Source organism: Vulpes vulpes, chromosome 9 (assembly GCF_048418805.1).
Source record: "Vulpes vulpes isolate BD-2025 chromosome 9, VulVul3, whole genome shotgun sequence".
Classification (NCBI taxonomy): Eukaryota; Metazoa; Chordata; class Mammalia; order Carnivora; family Canidae; genus Vulpes; species Vulpes vulpes.
This window is the reverse complement of record NC_132788.1, coordinates 17522285-17539885: the sequence shown is the minus strand read 5'-3', so window position 1 is coordinate 17539885 and position 17601 is coordinate 17522285. Positions and strand designations below refer to the sequence as shown.

At 53.0% G+C, this 17601-nt stretch overlaps 1 protein-coding gene across 1 annotated transcript in view; it reads left to right on the top strand.

Moving 5' to 3' along the window:
- Positions 1 to 17601, top strand: part of LOXL2 (lysyl oxidase like 2) — a 90549-nt gene that overhangs the window by 47782 nt on the left and 25166 nt on the right. The window contains exons 4-6 of the mRNA XM_072719497.1: positions 3425 to 3636; positions 9774 to 9996; positions 13483 to 13666. Coding sequence (XP_072575598.1) covers positions 3425 to 3636; positions 9774 to 9996; positions 13483 to 13666 — 619 coding nt within the window. The remainder of the gene's footprint in view (positions 1 to 3424; positions 3637 to 9773; positions 9997 to 13482; positions 13667 to 17601) is intronic.

Genomic DNA, 17601 nt, shown 5'->3' with positions numbered 1-17601 from the left:
TGAGTTCTCAGTAGCACAAGTTTAGAAGGTTCTCTGAATTCCTTGGAGGGAGGCCTTTTCGGAGACCTGGGTAAACTCTTAGCTCTGGCAAGAGACAGCATTCAGACTTTCATTTTAATTTGAAAATGTGCCAGATGCATTACAAGCTTCTGGCCCAAAAGGGTTTAATATATAACCAGTAAGTCAAGAGAGCCCTTTGTTAGGAAAGAAAAACATGTCTATGTTTTAGTGGTTCACATCTTCTCTTCTCTTTTGGAGTTGAACTTCTGAGGAAAAAAAAATCTAACTCTTGTGGTGATGGAAGAGATTCCACAGCGGTGAAGTAAGGAGGGAAGTTCTGTGTGTATGTGTGTGTTTTCCTGCACAGAAGTCTCTGAGTGGCCTATGTGAGCTAGTTAGCTAGCAGTGAGCCTTGAATGTGCGCCACGAAGGGTTTCCCTGCTGCCCTCTGGCCGGAGTCCAGGCGCAGCTGGGAGGCAGCCCCTCTCTCACGTAGGCTCGGGTCTGACTCATGGCTCCTCCCCACTGGAGCACAGGATGGACTTTAGACGTGTAGGCCCCAAAGGGACCACCCAGAAAGCTGAGCTCCTGGCTCTGCCTCGTGTGGGTCTACTCTGTACCTTGTGCTGGACAGGGCATGGGTAGGAGGGCAGAGACCAGTGGTCACCAGTCCAGAGTCCAAACTCGGTCTTCACCCTTGTTTGCCTACTTATTGGCTGTATGAACTTGGAGAATTGTGAAGTCTTGCCAAGTTCTCTCATTTTTCACCTGGAACATGAATGTACCATTGCCCTGCTCCTAGATTGTCATGGGAATTGAGGGACCACAGAGCCTGATGTGGTCATGAGTTGGTTGGTGTTTGGTAAGTGAGAGCCCTTGAAGTTTTTGTTATTCCGAGAAGAGACAGGGTCCTGTGGTTGGGGCATAGAGAGGAAGCCTGGTCCATCGAGGGCAGAGACTGTATTTTGTTGAGTGAATGAATGAAGTGAATTTGAGCCTGATGGAATGAGAAAGGGTTGGTTGCATGAAGGGAGAAAAGAAGACATTCCATTTTGAGGGAACAGCCCTGACCACTTTTCTAAGGCTTTGGAGAGAACAAGGCCCTCTGGACTTCTCCTGCACCGCATAGGTGCACCAATAGACTCACGCTCTGGACACATACAGACACACACAGAGATACACCACACACACACACACACACACACACACACACACACACAGTGATTTGGTGGGAGAATAAGGACAAGGACGCCTCACTCTAGCACTTTCTCTTCTCCAAGCCTCATTTCCCACATCCTTGAGCCCACCTGGCTCCCCCTCACTGTCATACTTCTGCAGAAGAGATGCCACCTTGCATCAAGATAAAGGTATAGGAGTCCACTGTGTCCCCTCTCCCACTGTGGTAGCTGGGGTGCTGAGGGTCACATTTTACATCTCCACATAGTGAGCCTGTGCTGCTGACCCGGGGTGGGGGATCGGGGGCCAGGGGAGTGGGGTAGGGAAGGATCTGTGAATTTAACAAAGTCCACCTGGGCTGCCTGCCCTGTGGAGTCACAGGGCTGGTGCCTCTGGGGTAACTTTCCTTCTGGGCTTCGTGCATTGCATGCTGGAATTCCAGCCCCGCCTCCCGAGGTGGGAAGAGGCAGGAGGGGGCTGGTCCACAGGCTGGTCCAGAGCTCAGGCCCTCTCTTGGCTTGCCCCTGTCCACGTGTCTTGATGGCACAGGTCCTGTGGCCTGAATGGAGGCTGTCAAGCAATCCCGGATTGCTGGCAAACGCAGTCTTGCCCCTGGCGCTTTCATTCCTCTCTGCGTGGAAAGGAACCAGGGCCAAATGCCATCACTCCGGCCCACATACTTTCCACTGCCTTGCCAGGCTGCTGAAACAGGGCCTGCCTTTGCACCCTAAAGCCAGGATAAGGAGGCATGAATCCCCGGGCACCCAAATAATGGTTCTGTTCAACCTCGTGGTTCATTTGCATCCTGGCTGGACAGGGGCTTAGGCATTCGATTGCCAGGATCCTCTCTGCAGGCACCCCTGCCCGGCCCCACCTTCCTCCCCCTTGGCCCAGCTCAGAGAGCTCACACTGCACTCCCTGCTTCTAGGTGGTTCGTGGGAGATTATAACAGAGTCAATAGCCAGTTTTCTTATCTGGAAAAATGGGAGGACAATAGCTCTGAACCACCTCACTCTGTTATTTGAAGATTAAGTAAGAGAATCCACATAAAACACTCCTGTGGGGCTCACATATGGAGGCTGTTACTGTTATATTGCAGTTAACCATATCTGAGTGTAGATTTTGGGCTGTGGATGATGAGTTATGACTGGCTATGGGCACCTCACTAAGTAATTTGGGCATTATTTTATGGTCAAGGGATAAGATCACTCTGTTTTAGGAAGAGCTCTAGTGGCTGGCCCTGTAGCTCATAGATGAAGAGGGGATGGAGACAGGGACCCAGGGAGCCTTGCAAGAGCCCGTGGTGGTCCCATAGGGCAGGTGCAGATAGAGGAGGAGAGATTCCAGAGGGAGCTTCCATAGTGTCTGGGGGCACAGATATGACTAATGCCAGGTGCCCCCCCCCCATTCCTCCCATCCAGCTTGGCCTCTCAAGGCCCCTTGTCTTCCTGCCAAATCCCTGGGCCTCTGGGGCAAGGACATTGCCACTCAGTGTCAGAGGTATGGGGAGGAGAGCCCATGATGCATTGCGGCAAGAGCCCCCCCATGCCCAGCCACTTCCACCTGTTGGGGTCCTAACTCTTTCATCACTGCCTTGGAAGGATGGATGGGGGTGGAGGTGGGAGTGGGGGTGAGGAGAGGGCTTTCCAAGTGCCTCAAGTCATTTGGAATCTTTCCTTTCCTTGCTACAGCCCAGTGACCATGGCCATCCCTACCCCCTGAGTCCCTACACAAACCCTCTCCAAGCCCTACCTCTTCTCTCCTGGGATTTTCTCACTGCCGAGCACCAACACCAATGCCAGGGGATGAAGCAGCATCCAAGATGGCACCACCAGCCTTAGGATGGCCAAGGCTCATCCGCCTGACACTTCAATTTTCCTGAAAGCTTCGGGGGGAGACACGCACATACAGGCACACGTGTGCACACAGACATGCTTTGGAGTAAAATTCGAAATCCAAATTATTTTTAAGATAGAACTTGAAAATTTAAAGAACGTGTTCTCTCTTCTGCACTTATTTTGAAAACCCACAGAAGGAGGCTGCTGCACTGTGCTCTCCGGGCTCTTTGTAGGATGTCGGTGAAGCTGCTGAGGTCCTCGGGTTCCTCTCGGATGGCTCCTGGCCTCTCCTGCTCCCCCTGCACCCCTGCTCTGCGGGCTCTGAGGGCAGAGTGCCTGGCCTGTGGGGCGCCCCTCCATGGCCAGACCAGGCAAGTAACCCCTCTCCTTCTGTGCCTCCTGCTTCCCAGAACTTGAACATCCAGGTGGAGGACATCCGGATCCGAGCCATCCTGTCCGCCTACCGCAAGCGCACTCCCGTGACAGAGGGCTATGTAGAGGTGAAGGATGGCAAGACCTGGAAGCAGATCTGTGACAAGCATTGGACAGCCAAGAATTCCCGCGTGGTCTGTGGCATGTTTGGCTTCCCCGGGGAGAAGACGTACAACACCAAAGTGTACAAGTAAGGGGACTGCTCAAGCCCCGGCTTCCTGGGCTCTTGCCCTGCCTTGCTAAGCATCACCTCCTGGAGTGCCTATGCCCCATGCAAAGCAGAGTCCTTCCTGTCCCACGTCATGGCAGGCCCACCAGTGTCCCCCTCCAGCAAGCCTGCCCTTGAGAAACTCCTGCTCCTGTGGGAGACAGACACCAAGAGCATGACAAAGGGAGGGTGAGGAGACTATTAGGGCAGAGATGAAGTGCAAGGTGCTCCAGCCTGGAAAAATCCCACCGTCCCAGTGCAGAGGCTCATGACCACGGGGGCTGGACAAGGATAGTAATAGCCGGGCCAGGCAGGGCAAGGGCAGGCCCGATTTAAGAAGACGTGTCTGCTTTTCCTCACTAAATGATTATTCGGAGAAACCTTTCAGCAACTGTCAGGAAATTGAAAAATGGTTCGATTTGACTCACACCCATCCCAGTTAAACCTTACAGTTCCCGTTATGGTTTCCAAAGTTAGTGTCTCCCAGGGGGGAAGGAGGGAGATACTAATGGGACTTGGAGTGACCTGCCCCAAGGGGTGTCCAGTGAAGGGATTCGGGCCTGTGCCAGGCTGGCTGCTGGTGTACTCTGGTTGGTCCATGTGCCTGTATGTCCGGGGTCTTCTTCTCTCTTCTTTTTAATGTTTAAAAAAAAAATTTTAAAAGATTTTATTTATTCACGAGAGACACAGTGAGAGAGGCAGAGACATAGGCAGAGGGAGAAGCAGGCTCCCTGCAGGGAACCTGATGCAGGACTCAATCCCAGGACTCCGGGATCATGACCTGAGCGAAAGGTAGATGCTCAATCACTGAGCCACCCAGGGGCCCCTCTTCTTCTCTCCTCCTATTCATGGCAGTGACGTCTGTTTCTGAGTGCTCACTGTGTGGAAGGCTCTGCTCCTAGTCATTGAACCCTCATGGCACCAGAACTAGGGGATCTGCTTCAGAGTCAAAGAAAGAAAGTCAGAGAGCCATGCTAGAACTAGAATCCAAACGCAGGTCTCTAGCTTTGAGAGGAGTGGGGACCAAGCCTAGTTCTCCTTCCAGATCCTCCATGGGCTTGTCCTGGCCACTTTTGGTTAGAGCTCCCAATCCACTGCAGGGGTGAGCACTGGCAGCAGGGCAGGTTCACAACACCCCTAAGGGTAATCACAGTGTCGATTCCCACCCTCATCCTCCACCACCCCAGACACAGCCCAAACCTTCCTGGTTACACAGGGCAGCTGGGAGGTGGAGTGGTCTCAGGCCTCTGAGTCTTTGGACAACTCCCGCCAGCTGGTCAGCTCCATCCCTGGGGACACCTTCTCAGCTTTTCAGACCCATTGGAGCCAAGAAAAGCAAACCCCACCCCTGGCTGGCCCTACCACAGCCCCCAGCCTGGTGACAGATCTGAGCCGAGTCCTAAAGGTGGGAAGGCTGCCATCGGACCAAGGCCAGGCAGCGTGTGGCTTGTTCAGATGGCATTTGAAAACTATCTCCCCAACTGAGGACAGCCCTGAGTCCTCATCCTGCTTTCAAGGAGGGGTCTCAGCTCTGTTTTGGCAGCTGTTCCCCGGGCAATCCTCTCTAAGCTCCTTCCATCCCTGCCCCTGTGTCTGGCTTCCCTTTTCAAACTGGGACAGGAAAGGGCCCCAAGGGCTGGGAGGCATCCAAGGCTGCGGCGGTGGATGGTGTTCTCAGCCAAGTTGGGAGATGATTAACTGCTGCTGCTGCAAACCAGCTCTGAGGCCTGACCTCTAGCTGGAGAGGGTATGGAGGGGCAGGAAGGCGGGCAGCAAACCTTGTAGGCTGGTTTTATCTTAGCCACTGAGATTCAGCTGACAATTAGGTCCCAAAAGAGAAAGGCATGCTGGGGGACATTTCCGCCTCCATGGTGCTGTTGGGGGCTGTGATGGCAGCCGGCTGGACGAAGCCGTTAGTGATGAGCTGGGACTTCCAGGGCATGTGGCGGCCTCAGACATCACCTGGTCCAAGCCCTTGGTCTGCATAGAAGGAGATGCAGGCCTGCAGGGCAGGGGGCTCGGGGGTCACAGGGCCCACCTACTGGGGCCCGCAGGGGAGCCCAGGTGTGTTCTCCACTCTGCTACTGCCATGTTCAGCCCTAGCTCCTGCTCTGCTCTGCCCCAGAGGCAGGGCCTGGCTGCATGGGGTGGCCCCCACCACAGGCTGGCTGTTAAGTCTGGGAGCTGGGGAAGGGCTGGGCTGGGAACCGGGGGTCAGACAGCCGTGCTTAGTGCTTAGTGGCACCGGACAGCAGAGGTGTGGGAGCCTAGCGAGGGCCACCCTGCACGATTCCTGAATCTGCACCTTCTAGTGGCATCTTTCCCTCGCTCCCTTCGACCCTTCCTGCAGCCTGATCCTGCTGTTGCTGACAACCCTCACTCCCAGGGAGACCCTTCACCCTAAGAAGGAGATTGTTTTCAAAGTGATTCTCTCTCTGGCGGGGTTAGCCATCTCCGAGTAGCTACCAGGTCCAAAGGAGCTTCGCAACCTTAGATGTTCACCTGGGCAGCACCTGAGGCCTCTCCCCTCTTGCTCTGTCTGCTAACTGGCACGCTCAGGGGCTTCGGTTATCTCAGGGGGGCCTTGACCACAGCTCTTCATCAGAGCCTCTCTGCTCACCACCCTCCCTGCGCCAGGTGGTTCCTGCATGTCCCTTGGACTCCACACACCAACAGGGTCGCCGAGAGTGGAGTCATTTTCCCCACCAAGGGCTGCTTTGCCACGAGCTGACTTCTACTCTGGCCCAGGGAACCCTAAATGCCCCTTGGAGCTAATGAAGCCCAAATTTCAGGGCCCCATTCTTGGGGTCAGGAGCATTTTGTGGCCATTTTTACCTTAAATCAGGACCCCAGTGTTGACACTGATTAATTGATATGAGCTCACTAAGCTGAGATTCTGCATCGAATGTTGGAGTTAGGAAGAGTTACCAAGAGTTGGTGGGTTGGCTGAAACATGGACCAGAATGTGGCCCACCGTGAGCGCAATGGAATTGTCTGATCTCCTTGGTTTCATGCAGAGGAAGCAATTCAAAGGCTTGAGGAGACTGGAATGTTGGAGTGGATTTGTCATCTGAGACCTCACCCACCCTGAGAGGGTCCACTTCCCTTGTGACCGAAGAATACATTTGTAAGGGGAACTGGGGCATTCTTAAGAGCTCCCTAGTAGCTCTTCTCTGCAGGCCATATGTCACCCTAACTGCAGTGTGGGTGACTGGACCCTGGTGAGGGGGCCCCAGGTGATAGCACTCAGCCTCCCAAGGCCAGGCGGGCATGGTTCCCAGATGACAGCAGAGTCAGAGCAGTGATCAGAACAGCTTGACTCCTGCAGACCCATGACGTGGGCTGCTTGATCATCCTAGAAGTGAACTGGAAGCCTACTGAATTCCTACTCCTTCTAGGTGAACAGAAAGTCTAGGTGGAGAGAACAAACATCTAACCAAAATCACCAACACAGAGAGTGACACCCTTCCACCAATTCCTGGACCTGGGCCAGCTTACAGACCCATGACCTTTTGAATGAAAGGGAGACTGGGTCCCCTTGAAGAAAGACCCCAACACACCGCCAAAAATTTACACCGTTAATCAGTTTCCCAGCCTTCCCCAAAGGAAGGCCTTTTACAAAAGTTGTCCATCGGGGAAGAGGAAATAATGAGAACTTTCGTGCATGCACGACTGGACACAGGCTCTGAGCGACCCTGATTCCAGGAGACTTCAAGGGTCACTACGGTTCTCCAGTCAGAGTTGGGGTGCACAGAGGCCAGGTGATTGATGGAGTTTGAGCGTGGGTCCATCTCACAGTAGGCCCAGTGGGTCCCTGAGCCAATCTTGTGGATCTTTCCTTGATGCTGGAATTCATAATTGGAGTAGACGTACACAGTAGCTAGCAGAACCCCTAGCGAAGTCTGGCTTTTGCCCTGGCTGGGGAAGAACCAGGAGGCCTTTCCATTTTCAGATGCATCAGCCCCGCCGAACCTTCTTCCTGTTACCCTGCCGCAGCTATGCCCAGGCACCTCTTTCTCAAGCAGGCTTCCCCCTTGGCCCAAAGCTGCTCCTCCTTCCCATTGCTCTCCAAACACCAGGCCTCACTTGGGCTGTCCATGCATCCTCCCCAGCGCCTGGCCTGGTATCTGCACCCCCAGCCTGGCCCTAGTGAGTCACTGGGTGGGGGGCAGGGCAGGCCGAAGGAGGCCTGTGGAGGGCCACGGTGCATTCCTGTGAGCTGATGTAAGAGGCAAGCAGGGCTGTTCTGGGAAAGGCGGGAGCAGTTCTGTGTTTGCTGTGGCTGCATCAGTCTATATTAAGAGCTCAGGACATCTGTTGCTGAGCGAGAGTGGTGTTCAGTGAATGCTGGAAGCAAGAGGATGTTTCAAGCCAGCGAGGCCTGGCCAATCCTCATGTAGCTGATAGCCTTCGAGTGTGTTCTCTCGCCTAACATGGAGGAGTCATGAGGAACAAGCTATAAGCACCCCCCCACCCTACCCCCCGCCAAATGTGTTCTCCAGTCTGAGGTGGGGGAGTCCTGGGGAACTAGCGGAGGTTGTGTTTCCAAGTACAGGGGCCTTGTATCCAGGAAGTGGGGAGGAGCAGTGGTTCTTGGAATTATTAACAGCCCTCCTGTAGAGTTCTTCACTGTAGGCTACAGGGATGTTGAGCACACATCCTGAATTTCCCAGGATAGTCCTTTTGCTGAAGATTCTGTGTATTGTGCGCACAGGTACAGTAGAATTCTTACCAGTAGAAAATTTTGGTTGAGGAAAGATATAGGCGGTGTCTGTAGGGTTTTACCTTCCTCTGTGTTCACATCCTGTTCACCCTGAGACAAAACAGAAACTTCCAGGCCCGCCCTACCAGCAGAAACAGGACCCTGCTGCTGCCTCATCCTGGGCCAGCCTGCCCCAGGAGGCCCCTCCACTGGGCAGCTGGCAGCGGTGCTGTCTGGCTGTCTGGCTCTCTGTGGCATCTCACTGGTCCTGCCAAGTAGGGACAAGCACACAGACCTTACAGAGCTGGGACAGCCTGAGAGGACAGGGTATCCTCCCTGCCCTCGTCCTTTGCAAATCCCACCATCATTCCGAGCCTAGCTCCAGCCCCACCCCTCCTCAGGTCATATCAGGTGGCGGCAACCCTGGGGAGCCCCACTTTCTCTCAGCCCCTTTGTTTCTCCTGTAACTAAGATAATCGTCATTTCTTGTACAAACACATACAAAGCCCTTCCCGTGTGCAGTTTTAATCGCTTCACGAGTGTTAACTCATTTCACTTTCCTGTCTTATAAAGGAGTTACCATTGGCACTTCTAATTTGGAGATGGGGAAACTGAGGCACAGCAACTTTTCTGTTAACCAGTTCTGTTAACCAGTTCAAGAAAACACTTTGACTCACCTGGATCTTTATTCCGCCTTCCAAAAACATATAAACAGGAATACTTTACATGTAATACAGGCTGAGAGCTTCCCTAGGCTATGCTCTGGGGACACCATCAGCCTCATTGGCTCCCAGGGGAAGATCTGATACTGTCTGTGGCCGAATTTCATGAGCATTTTAATTTCCGGGCAAATTATACTTTGATTCAGCCCATGGGGTGATTTAAGACTTCTTGTTGCTTCTCATTGGATTTACACCTTTGACCTTGGATATCATTGAGAGAGAGTTTAATGTTTGGCTTGTTCTGCTCATTGACACCAGCAAGAAACAACCCGTTATGTTGAAATTATCTGAAGAGGTGGGGTGAGCAACCATTCTGGTTTGCTTGGAACTGAGGGTTTCCTGGGACCAGGAGTCTTACCTGTCTTAGATCCCTTTTTACATTTTGCATTTATAGGCCTTAGTGTTAATCTCACTCCTAAACCCCTCCCCTCCTGGCATACAAGCTGCCTGAGGAAAGGAGGTCCTGCTCCCCAGAGCCCAGCGTGGCGCCCCGCATGACCGAGGTGCTCAGCGAGGACCTGCCAACTCAGCTGGGCTGAGCTCCAGATGCATAGACCATACCCGTTTCCTTCCACCACCAGATCCCCGGAAGCCAGCACAGCTCCTGGCCCAGTGCCCCATGCCCAGCTGTGGAAGGAATGAGGTGGATGGGTGCCACGACGCCCTGGTCACCTGCCCCCTCTCACCCTTTGCAGGATGTTCGCCGCCCGGAAGAAACAGCGCTACTGGCCGTACTCCATGGACTGCACAGGCACGGAGGCTCACATCTCCAGCTGCAAGCTTGGCACTCAGGTGTCGCTGGACCCCGTGAAGAATGTCACCTGTGAGAATGGGCTGCCGGCTGTGGTGAGTTGTGTGCCTGGCCAGGTCTTCAGCCCCGACGGGCCCTCAAGATTCCGGAAAGCCTACAAGCCAGAGGTGAGGACGCAGCCGGAGGTCTGGCCCCTTGGCACGTTGGGGAGAGGGGAGGATGGCATTTCGGGGAGTGGGCGTGGATCCCCCCAGGAGAGAAGGAGAGCTGGCCCCAACCCAGACCACTTTTCTACAGGGAAGGAATGTAGGGCCGGCCCCGCCCATACATGCCACCTCTAGAGTGTGACAAGCAGCTGGGCCGGAGCACGAAATCATCAGCACCCCCACCTGGCCTTCCCCCATTGCTGCTCCACTCCGAGGCCAGAGTCCCCTCTGTGGAGGACACATACCGAGGAGAGGACAGCACCTCACTATCCACCATCACTCGTTCTGTGTGCTGGCTGCTGGCCTGGCACAAAAGGCCAGGGGAGGGAGTCCTGCTTAATTCCCAGAGGAGAATGTTCTGGAACTGTCGGAAATTCAGTAAAATTCCCAAAAGCATATGAACTCAGCTACAAATGTTTCCAAACATATTTTGGTTTGTTCTACAACCAAAAGGATAAAACTGCAAAAGCTTTCACCAAGACACAGAGAATGGAAACCTGTCATTCCCACGTCTGTGTCACCTGTACCCGTCAGTCCCCTTCCATGTATGTCAGCAGCGCCTGTGCGTGTGTGTGCATGTCAGGGCACTCAAAACATGTTGGTGTACATCTGCTCACATAAATAACATCCCCATTTCCAGTGTCTGACTTCTTAGAACGAGGGAACTCTCCCGACCGTGGCAGGCTTCATGCGGCCTCTGAAACAGAAACTGCGGTTTTCTATCTTCCCTTGAAAATCATTAGGAGGAGATTCATTTTTCTTTTTCCTACCCTTCCTTTTTCCTATATTCCCCAAAGGCTCTCTGTGGTTTGCATGTTCTGGAAACTACTTACACAGGGCTGGGGGGTGGGAATGGCACACAGGAGGAGGAGAAGGAGGGGTAGGAAAGGGAGCTGCTCATTTATAGGGAATGATTCCCTGTGCCAGATAAAACCTCGACACTCACCTGGGCAGGGGTGAGTTCCATGTCAGCTCTGACTACGTCAGGGTAAGAAGAGGAAGAAAGGTCGTGATGGGGACAGATGGTGTGTCCCCCGGGTCCAGGCCTTGGGGCAGGAGGAGCAGCCCCTCCCCAGGCTCAAGCAACCTCATCTGGGTCTCCCTGTCTCCCATCTTTCCCCTCTGCCCTCTGCAGCCTCCCCTCCCTGTGAACATCTAAGGACCTGCGTAATAGCACTCATCCAAAGGAAAAGGGAAACCCAGGCAGGAGCCAGATTGGGTGCCCCTTCCCAAACTGGGGGTGGTGCATTTGGGCAAATGAAAAAAATCTTCAATAAAAGGAGTGAAATGAATGCTGTGAGCCCATCCATCCACGAGGGGTACGGAAACTATTTGGAGCACTTTCATGACTCTTCCGCCCCGAGGGGCCTCCACCAGGCCCACCACACAGCGCATGTGTGCAGCCAGGAGACACAGGCGTCCCCAGACGGGGCTGGCCCTCCCACAGCCCCCGCACAGCCTCACTTGTCCCTCCTGCCATATGATTTGATGGCCACATCCTTCCTACAGCCTCAACCCCAGCCTCCGAGCTTTTCTCGTGTGTCATCCAGAATACCAGACCTACTGTTTTGGAATTCCTCTTGCTGTGTGGTTTAAAGCAAAGGAATTGAATTCACACCAAAGGAATTTAAATAAAATAAAATAAAATAAAATTTTTAAAAAGGGAGTGAGGCTTACATCACATTTTCCCTTGGTTTCTTTCTTTCCTCCAGGGCCAGCTGACTAAGCTTGGCCACTGCCAGGAGGGGGTGAGGTTATTTGTCACTCTGTCTCCATTAAGCTTGGGTCATGGATGGTCTGCCCCCTAATAAATGAGCAGCTACCTTTCCTACCCCTCTCTCTCCTCTTCCCATGAGCTCTTCCCAGCCACCAGCCCATGTGAGCAGTTTCCAGAACCTGGAAGCCACAGCTGCTGGTACCAGACTGCTTGGGCAGGGTGGTGGGGGAAGAAGGGAAAGGGCAGAGCTTTGCTGCAAACGGGCTGCAACCAGCAGGTGTCTTTGGTTTGTTTTCTAAAGCTAGATGGGTCCTCAAGCCAACCAGTGTTTTGCACACACTCCTGTCCCTCTTTTCTTCTCTCCCTAGTCCCCGGTCCAGAGACTCCCCAAGGTCTGTAAGCCTGGGTGCTGTTGCTGTGCCCTGCCCTGCCTCAGCAGCCACGAGGCACCGTCAGTGGGGGAGAGTGATGTGGCCTAGTGGGAACCTCTGCTGGAGGATGGAGACACAGGTTCTGGTCTGACACCTTGGCCCTCAAGGTGGCTGGTGGACCTGAATGTTGATAAACACCACCTGCAGCCAGGCCACCGTGGCTAGGCCATCAGCAGGTGTGGCCTTCTGAGGACCGAGTAGGCCAGAGTGGACCAATGACTCTGGTCAGCTCCAACACACAGAACGGCTGCATAGTCACTCCGTTCCCTGTGTGTTGAATCTGATGGGCATCAATAGTAACTCAGAGCCTCGAAGCCTCCTCAGCCCCGACCCCAACACACACATGCTCAGGTGCATGCACACACGCACACACCCACATACACACACACATACATGCATGCACACACGTACACACACATATGGAAGTTGATGCAGACCAGGGTGTGGGCAGATGGAGTCATGTGATCCAGCTCTCACCTGGTAAAATGGGATCCAGTAGGGTCAAAACACTGGTGGAGGGTGGCTCCTAACACCTGTGCATGAAATAAACCTCATAAGGGGAAGCACCCACCCTCTCTGCACACCTGGTGGGCCTGCCTCTTCCGAGGAGTCAGGATGATTTGGGCCAGGAATCAGGGGTAGCGGTAACAGGAGTAGTGGCCCCACGGGAGCCCAGTTCTGGGACACATGGTAGGTTTGACCAGCATGAGGCCCCCCACCTCTGAGCAGTGTCCATTGTCTGAGTCGCAGCCTTTCAGTTGGACCCACGCTTCAGCTCCCTGTGTCCCCCCTCCTGCTTCTCACCTGCTGCAGAGCAGAATCGCTGGTGTGTGGTTGTTCAGTGCCCTGAAGCCTCCTGCAGGGCTAGGCTATAGCTCTCTGTTCTAAGCAAGGTAGAATCATGGTCCTGAAATCTGCTAAGTTTGAGGGTAGGAGCTGCTTTCTGTAGCTCTAAAGCTTGAGGTTCTGGAGTGAGGGGGTAGAGGCAAATGCTGGTGGTAAGGCCCCTGAGACAAGCCTGGGTTGGAGTGACAAATTAATGAGGGTCCCAATGGGCTCCTCAGTAGCCCAGGACAGCAGCTCCTGGGGAGGGCTGCAGAGGAAGCTTGCAGCAGATCCCGCAGCATAGCGTGAGCCTGTGTGCAACCCCCTGCCTCGCCAGCACACAAAATCCAGCACAGGTTTGGCTCCTAGCCTAGGCACCAGTGTGGAGGGGGGTGACCAGGAAGGGAGTGGGGCGTCAGTGACTGCCAAATGTGCATCAGCTTTTGCACTCAGCAGGACCCCGTGTCTCTTCAGCAACCCCTGGTGCGGTTGAGAGGCGGTGCCAACATCGGGGAGGGCCGAGTGGAGGTTCTCAAGAATGGAGAATGGGGGACCATCTGTGACGACAAGTGGGACCTGGTGTCTGCCAGTGTGGTCTGCAGAGAGCTGGGCTTTGGGAGTGCCAAAGAGGCCATCGCTGGCTCCCAGCTGGGGCAAGGTAAGCAATGAGGAAGTGTTCTGTGGCATCTTCACAGAGAGCATGGCATGGGGAGCCCTACCAGGATGGGCTGGCTTTGGACTTTTTAGGGTCTTCTTGCATTTTCTCCTCCCTCCCAGGCTGCTATCCTGGTAGAGAATCCCCAGCCTCACCAGCAACAGTCAGAGCTGGAAGGGCCTCAGGGAACACTGAGTCCCCATCTTATGAATTTTGAAGCTGAGGCCCAGAGAAAGAAGTGAATAACCAAGATGGGATAGCATATTAGCAGCCAGTGCATACTCTAACAGAGGCTCCCAGCTTGTAAGTCAGTGCTCCCCACTGTCCCACTGGAGCTGGAATTCTCAAGCCCTTCCTCTAGGACAGGATCTCAGAATTCCTCAGGCTATAGCCCACCCCAGGCACCTAAGAATCTCAGATGTCATCTTACTTTTTTGCTCTGGTGTAGCACCACAAACATTCTCTGCCTGCCACCAGACACTGGGAACAGGATGCCCTTCTCTGGATGTCATGTGATGCTCTTGAGAAGGGGCCTGGTTTTTATTAAGTGTCCTGAACAAATCTTTCATCTAAGCAGAGCACAAAAGTATAAGAGGCTTTTAAGTGGGTCATTCCATTGAGAGCATGGATGCAAACATGACATGAGAACAATGCCAATAGCTTCCCTTTCTGACAAGGAGGTTGGAGTGTCCTGTGAGGAGAAGATGTTTCCATACCACCAGACATAGAGCCATCACCCTCCAGAAAGGAATGCGGTGAGGTCATTGGCCACAGCCTGAAGGAAGTAACAGCCCAGTGGACTAGAGAGAGAGTCCTGGAATCATAGTCTTGCTGGAGAGGACCCGAGTTCATCAGATCCGACAGCTAAGGCCTGGAGGCTCAAGAGAACAAGCTTCTGGTTGCCTCCATAGTTAGTGGTGGAGAAAATATGAAACCCAAGTCTTTAGCTCTCAGATTTGGGCTTCTTCCGGTATGCCCAGCATGGCCCAGTCCTGCTCACATTCAGAATATCTGTCTACCCCCAACCTGCAATCCTGCAGGCTTCCTGGGCATGCCCTGAAGGTTAGGAGTCTAGGCTGGACTCTAGTTTGGCATCGTGCCACCTGGAAGCCTTGGTTATGCAATAGGACTCTCCTCTTCCTCCCCGGTCATGGTGAACTCTCTGGAGTTCCCTTGGATCTCGAATATTCCCACAGTCCGTTTTACTGATTGGCTGATATGTTGGTCTATGCTTTCCCAAGGCCTACAGGACAAAGCCCACTCATTCTGAGGCACAAATAAGCGCTGGATGACATAAGCATTCCATTTATCATGGGCGTGTGCTATTTGACCTAGTTATTTCATTGCCCAGAGCAGCAGAAGGTTTCCCAGGACCTGCAGAATTCTGGAAAAAAAGAGACAGCTGGCATTTTCAGTGTTGTCCTTGAAAGAACCACTGGATGATTTATTATCTTCCGCCACTCTGGGCAGGTCAGCCCTAGTAGGCAGAAGGGGCAAGGTCTATAGGCAGCGTCAAGTCACAGAGCAGACAAGATCGGTTCTGTCCCAGCCCTGGCTGAGGGACCAAGTGACCACACCCATAGTTTGGGTGTGAAAGGCAAGGATGAAGCGGCCAGCAGTCTGAGTCCTAGTCCTGGCCCTGCCACCTATTTGCTCCATGACTTTGAGCCTCAGATTCTACACTGGAGTCCCATTTGAGGGTTTGTCTGGCTCCCTCAGAACTCCTGTGGTTCTCTGAGACCTGCTCTTATCACCAGGATGAATGCTAGGTCAGAGTCAGGCACCATGCTTTGTGTCCCAGGACCTCCTGCACACATCTGGACTCCAGCTGTTGGTTTCCACATGCTGCCTGAGAGGAAGGCCTGTGTCCTATGCCTCTGTGTCCTGAGTGCTGAGTCTGACCCGGCTCCTAGTGCTTCAGGATGTTCATCTTCTGAAGAATGAATGAATGAGTTCCAGTTGCCAAAGTAGGATCAGCAGAGTGAACACTTGGTACTTCAGCACTCTGCACCTTAGCTGTCCAATAGAAATACAACATGAGCCACGTAATAAGTAATTTTAAACTGCCTGGTAGCCATGTAGAAACAACAAAAAGAAATAGGTGAAAATAATTTTAATAATATATTTTCCTTAATCCAACATATCCCAAATATTATGAACACAACATGTAATTGATATAAATGCTGTTAAGGAGATGATGTACGTTTTGTGCACCAAGTCTCTGAAAATCTCGGGTGTGTTTTATACTTAGAGCACATGTGAGCCTGGACTGGCCACATTCCAAGTGCTCAGTGTGTCCAGTGGCTGCATTAGTGCAGTGGCTTTAAAATGCGTCTGCCTGAAATCCCCAAACAGAAATCCATGTGCCGGAACATGCCATGCACATAAAGCTAAAACAACTTTCTGGAAACAAAGCTAACCTCTATGACATGGAAAACACTATGATATGTCCTGTTGTATTCTGTATTCTGCTCTGCTCTTAAAAATGTGATCGTAACGGGAAGAGTTGATTGTGGGTCTGGAGTCCATGACACTGCTCCAAGAGGTTAGGGTTCTCCCAAGTCCCCCGTGCCAGGGCTTGTATGTGGGGGGAAAAACAGGGCCAAAGTGCAGACAAGGAAGGCATCGTGAGGAAGAGTAATTCAGGGGTGAGCACGTGAATGCTAGGAATCAGGATGCAGGTCAAGCCCAGGTCAACAAAAGGAGCCAAGAGCCCACAGACACTGCCAGGCAGGCTCAACTGTACCCCCAGGCCAGGGTTCTTCAGGGACACCGTGCACCTTGCAGAACTGGTTGGTACAGGGAAGAGGGTGAGAAACACTGGATCTCATCTCTGCACTCTGCCTCTGGTATGCCACGAATGTCTATGCTTCAGGAACGTGGGCCCCGTCGTTTGGAGGGCCTCATCGCCAGCCTCTTCCCCAGATGTCTCGGAGAGCCATGGACATTCACATTAAGTAAGGCTGGAAGGAGACAACCAGTTGTTAGTTGGAGTCTAAAGCGTGTTAGGCTCTTGCATAAACCTTTCCTCCCCTGGCCAGGTCTATAAGGCCAGTGATTCATAAGTGTTCATTGAGGACTGCTTGGGCTGGGTCCCGGGGAGAATTCATTTATTCCATAAACATTTATAGTAATGGTTTCTGCTCCACAGGAGCTGTGTTAAGGGCCGGGGGGGGGGGGGGGGGGGCGGGGGGCAGAATTAGAAATAACCTCCATCAAAGATAACCTGCACTCAGAGGGCTGATGAGATATAAGACATGATACTGATAGTATTTATCATTTCCTGAGCCCCTGGTAACTAGCCATCCTCCATGTCACTCATTCCTCATCATCCCCACCCTGCCAGATAGATGTTACTATTGCCTTTTACTATTGCTCAGAAAATGCCCGTCACTTCCCAAGGAGACGCAGGCCAACTCCCGTCTGAGGCTGGCTGCCCGCTCCTCAACTCCCAAGGAGAGTTGTAAACAGAAAATGCTGCAGGAGGGGGTGAGATGGTGTCAAACGGAGCCGTGCAGGAGGAAGGCCTTGAGATGGCCCTTGGAGGCAGGCTTCTATCTAGGTCAGTACAAGGAGAAGGTGTTCCAGGAGGTAAGAGAGAGAACATGGGCGCTTCCAAACACTCAGCTCTTTCCCAGAGTAGCCTTTTCCTCCTGACCAGCACATGGGATTTTCTGTGCTGATAGTTCTGGAAGCCCAACAGGATCACGCTGCGGGGGCACACTTCCTGGTTTACGTATGGCTCCTCCATCAGGCCAGTTACCTCATCTTTGAGCGCCCCCCCCCCCCCCCCAGTTTCCTCATTGTATTGACTTGCGATGATCTTTTTAAGATTTTTCTTATTTATTCATGAGAGACACAGAGAGAGAGGCAGAGACCTCTGCAGAGGGAGAAGCAGACTCCTCACAGGGAGTCCAATGTGAGACTCGATCCCCGGA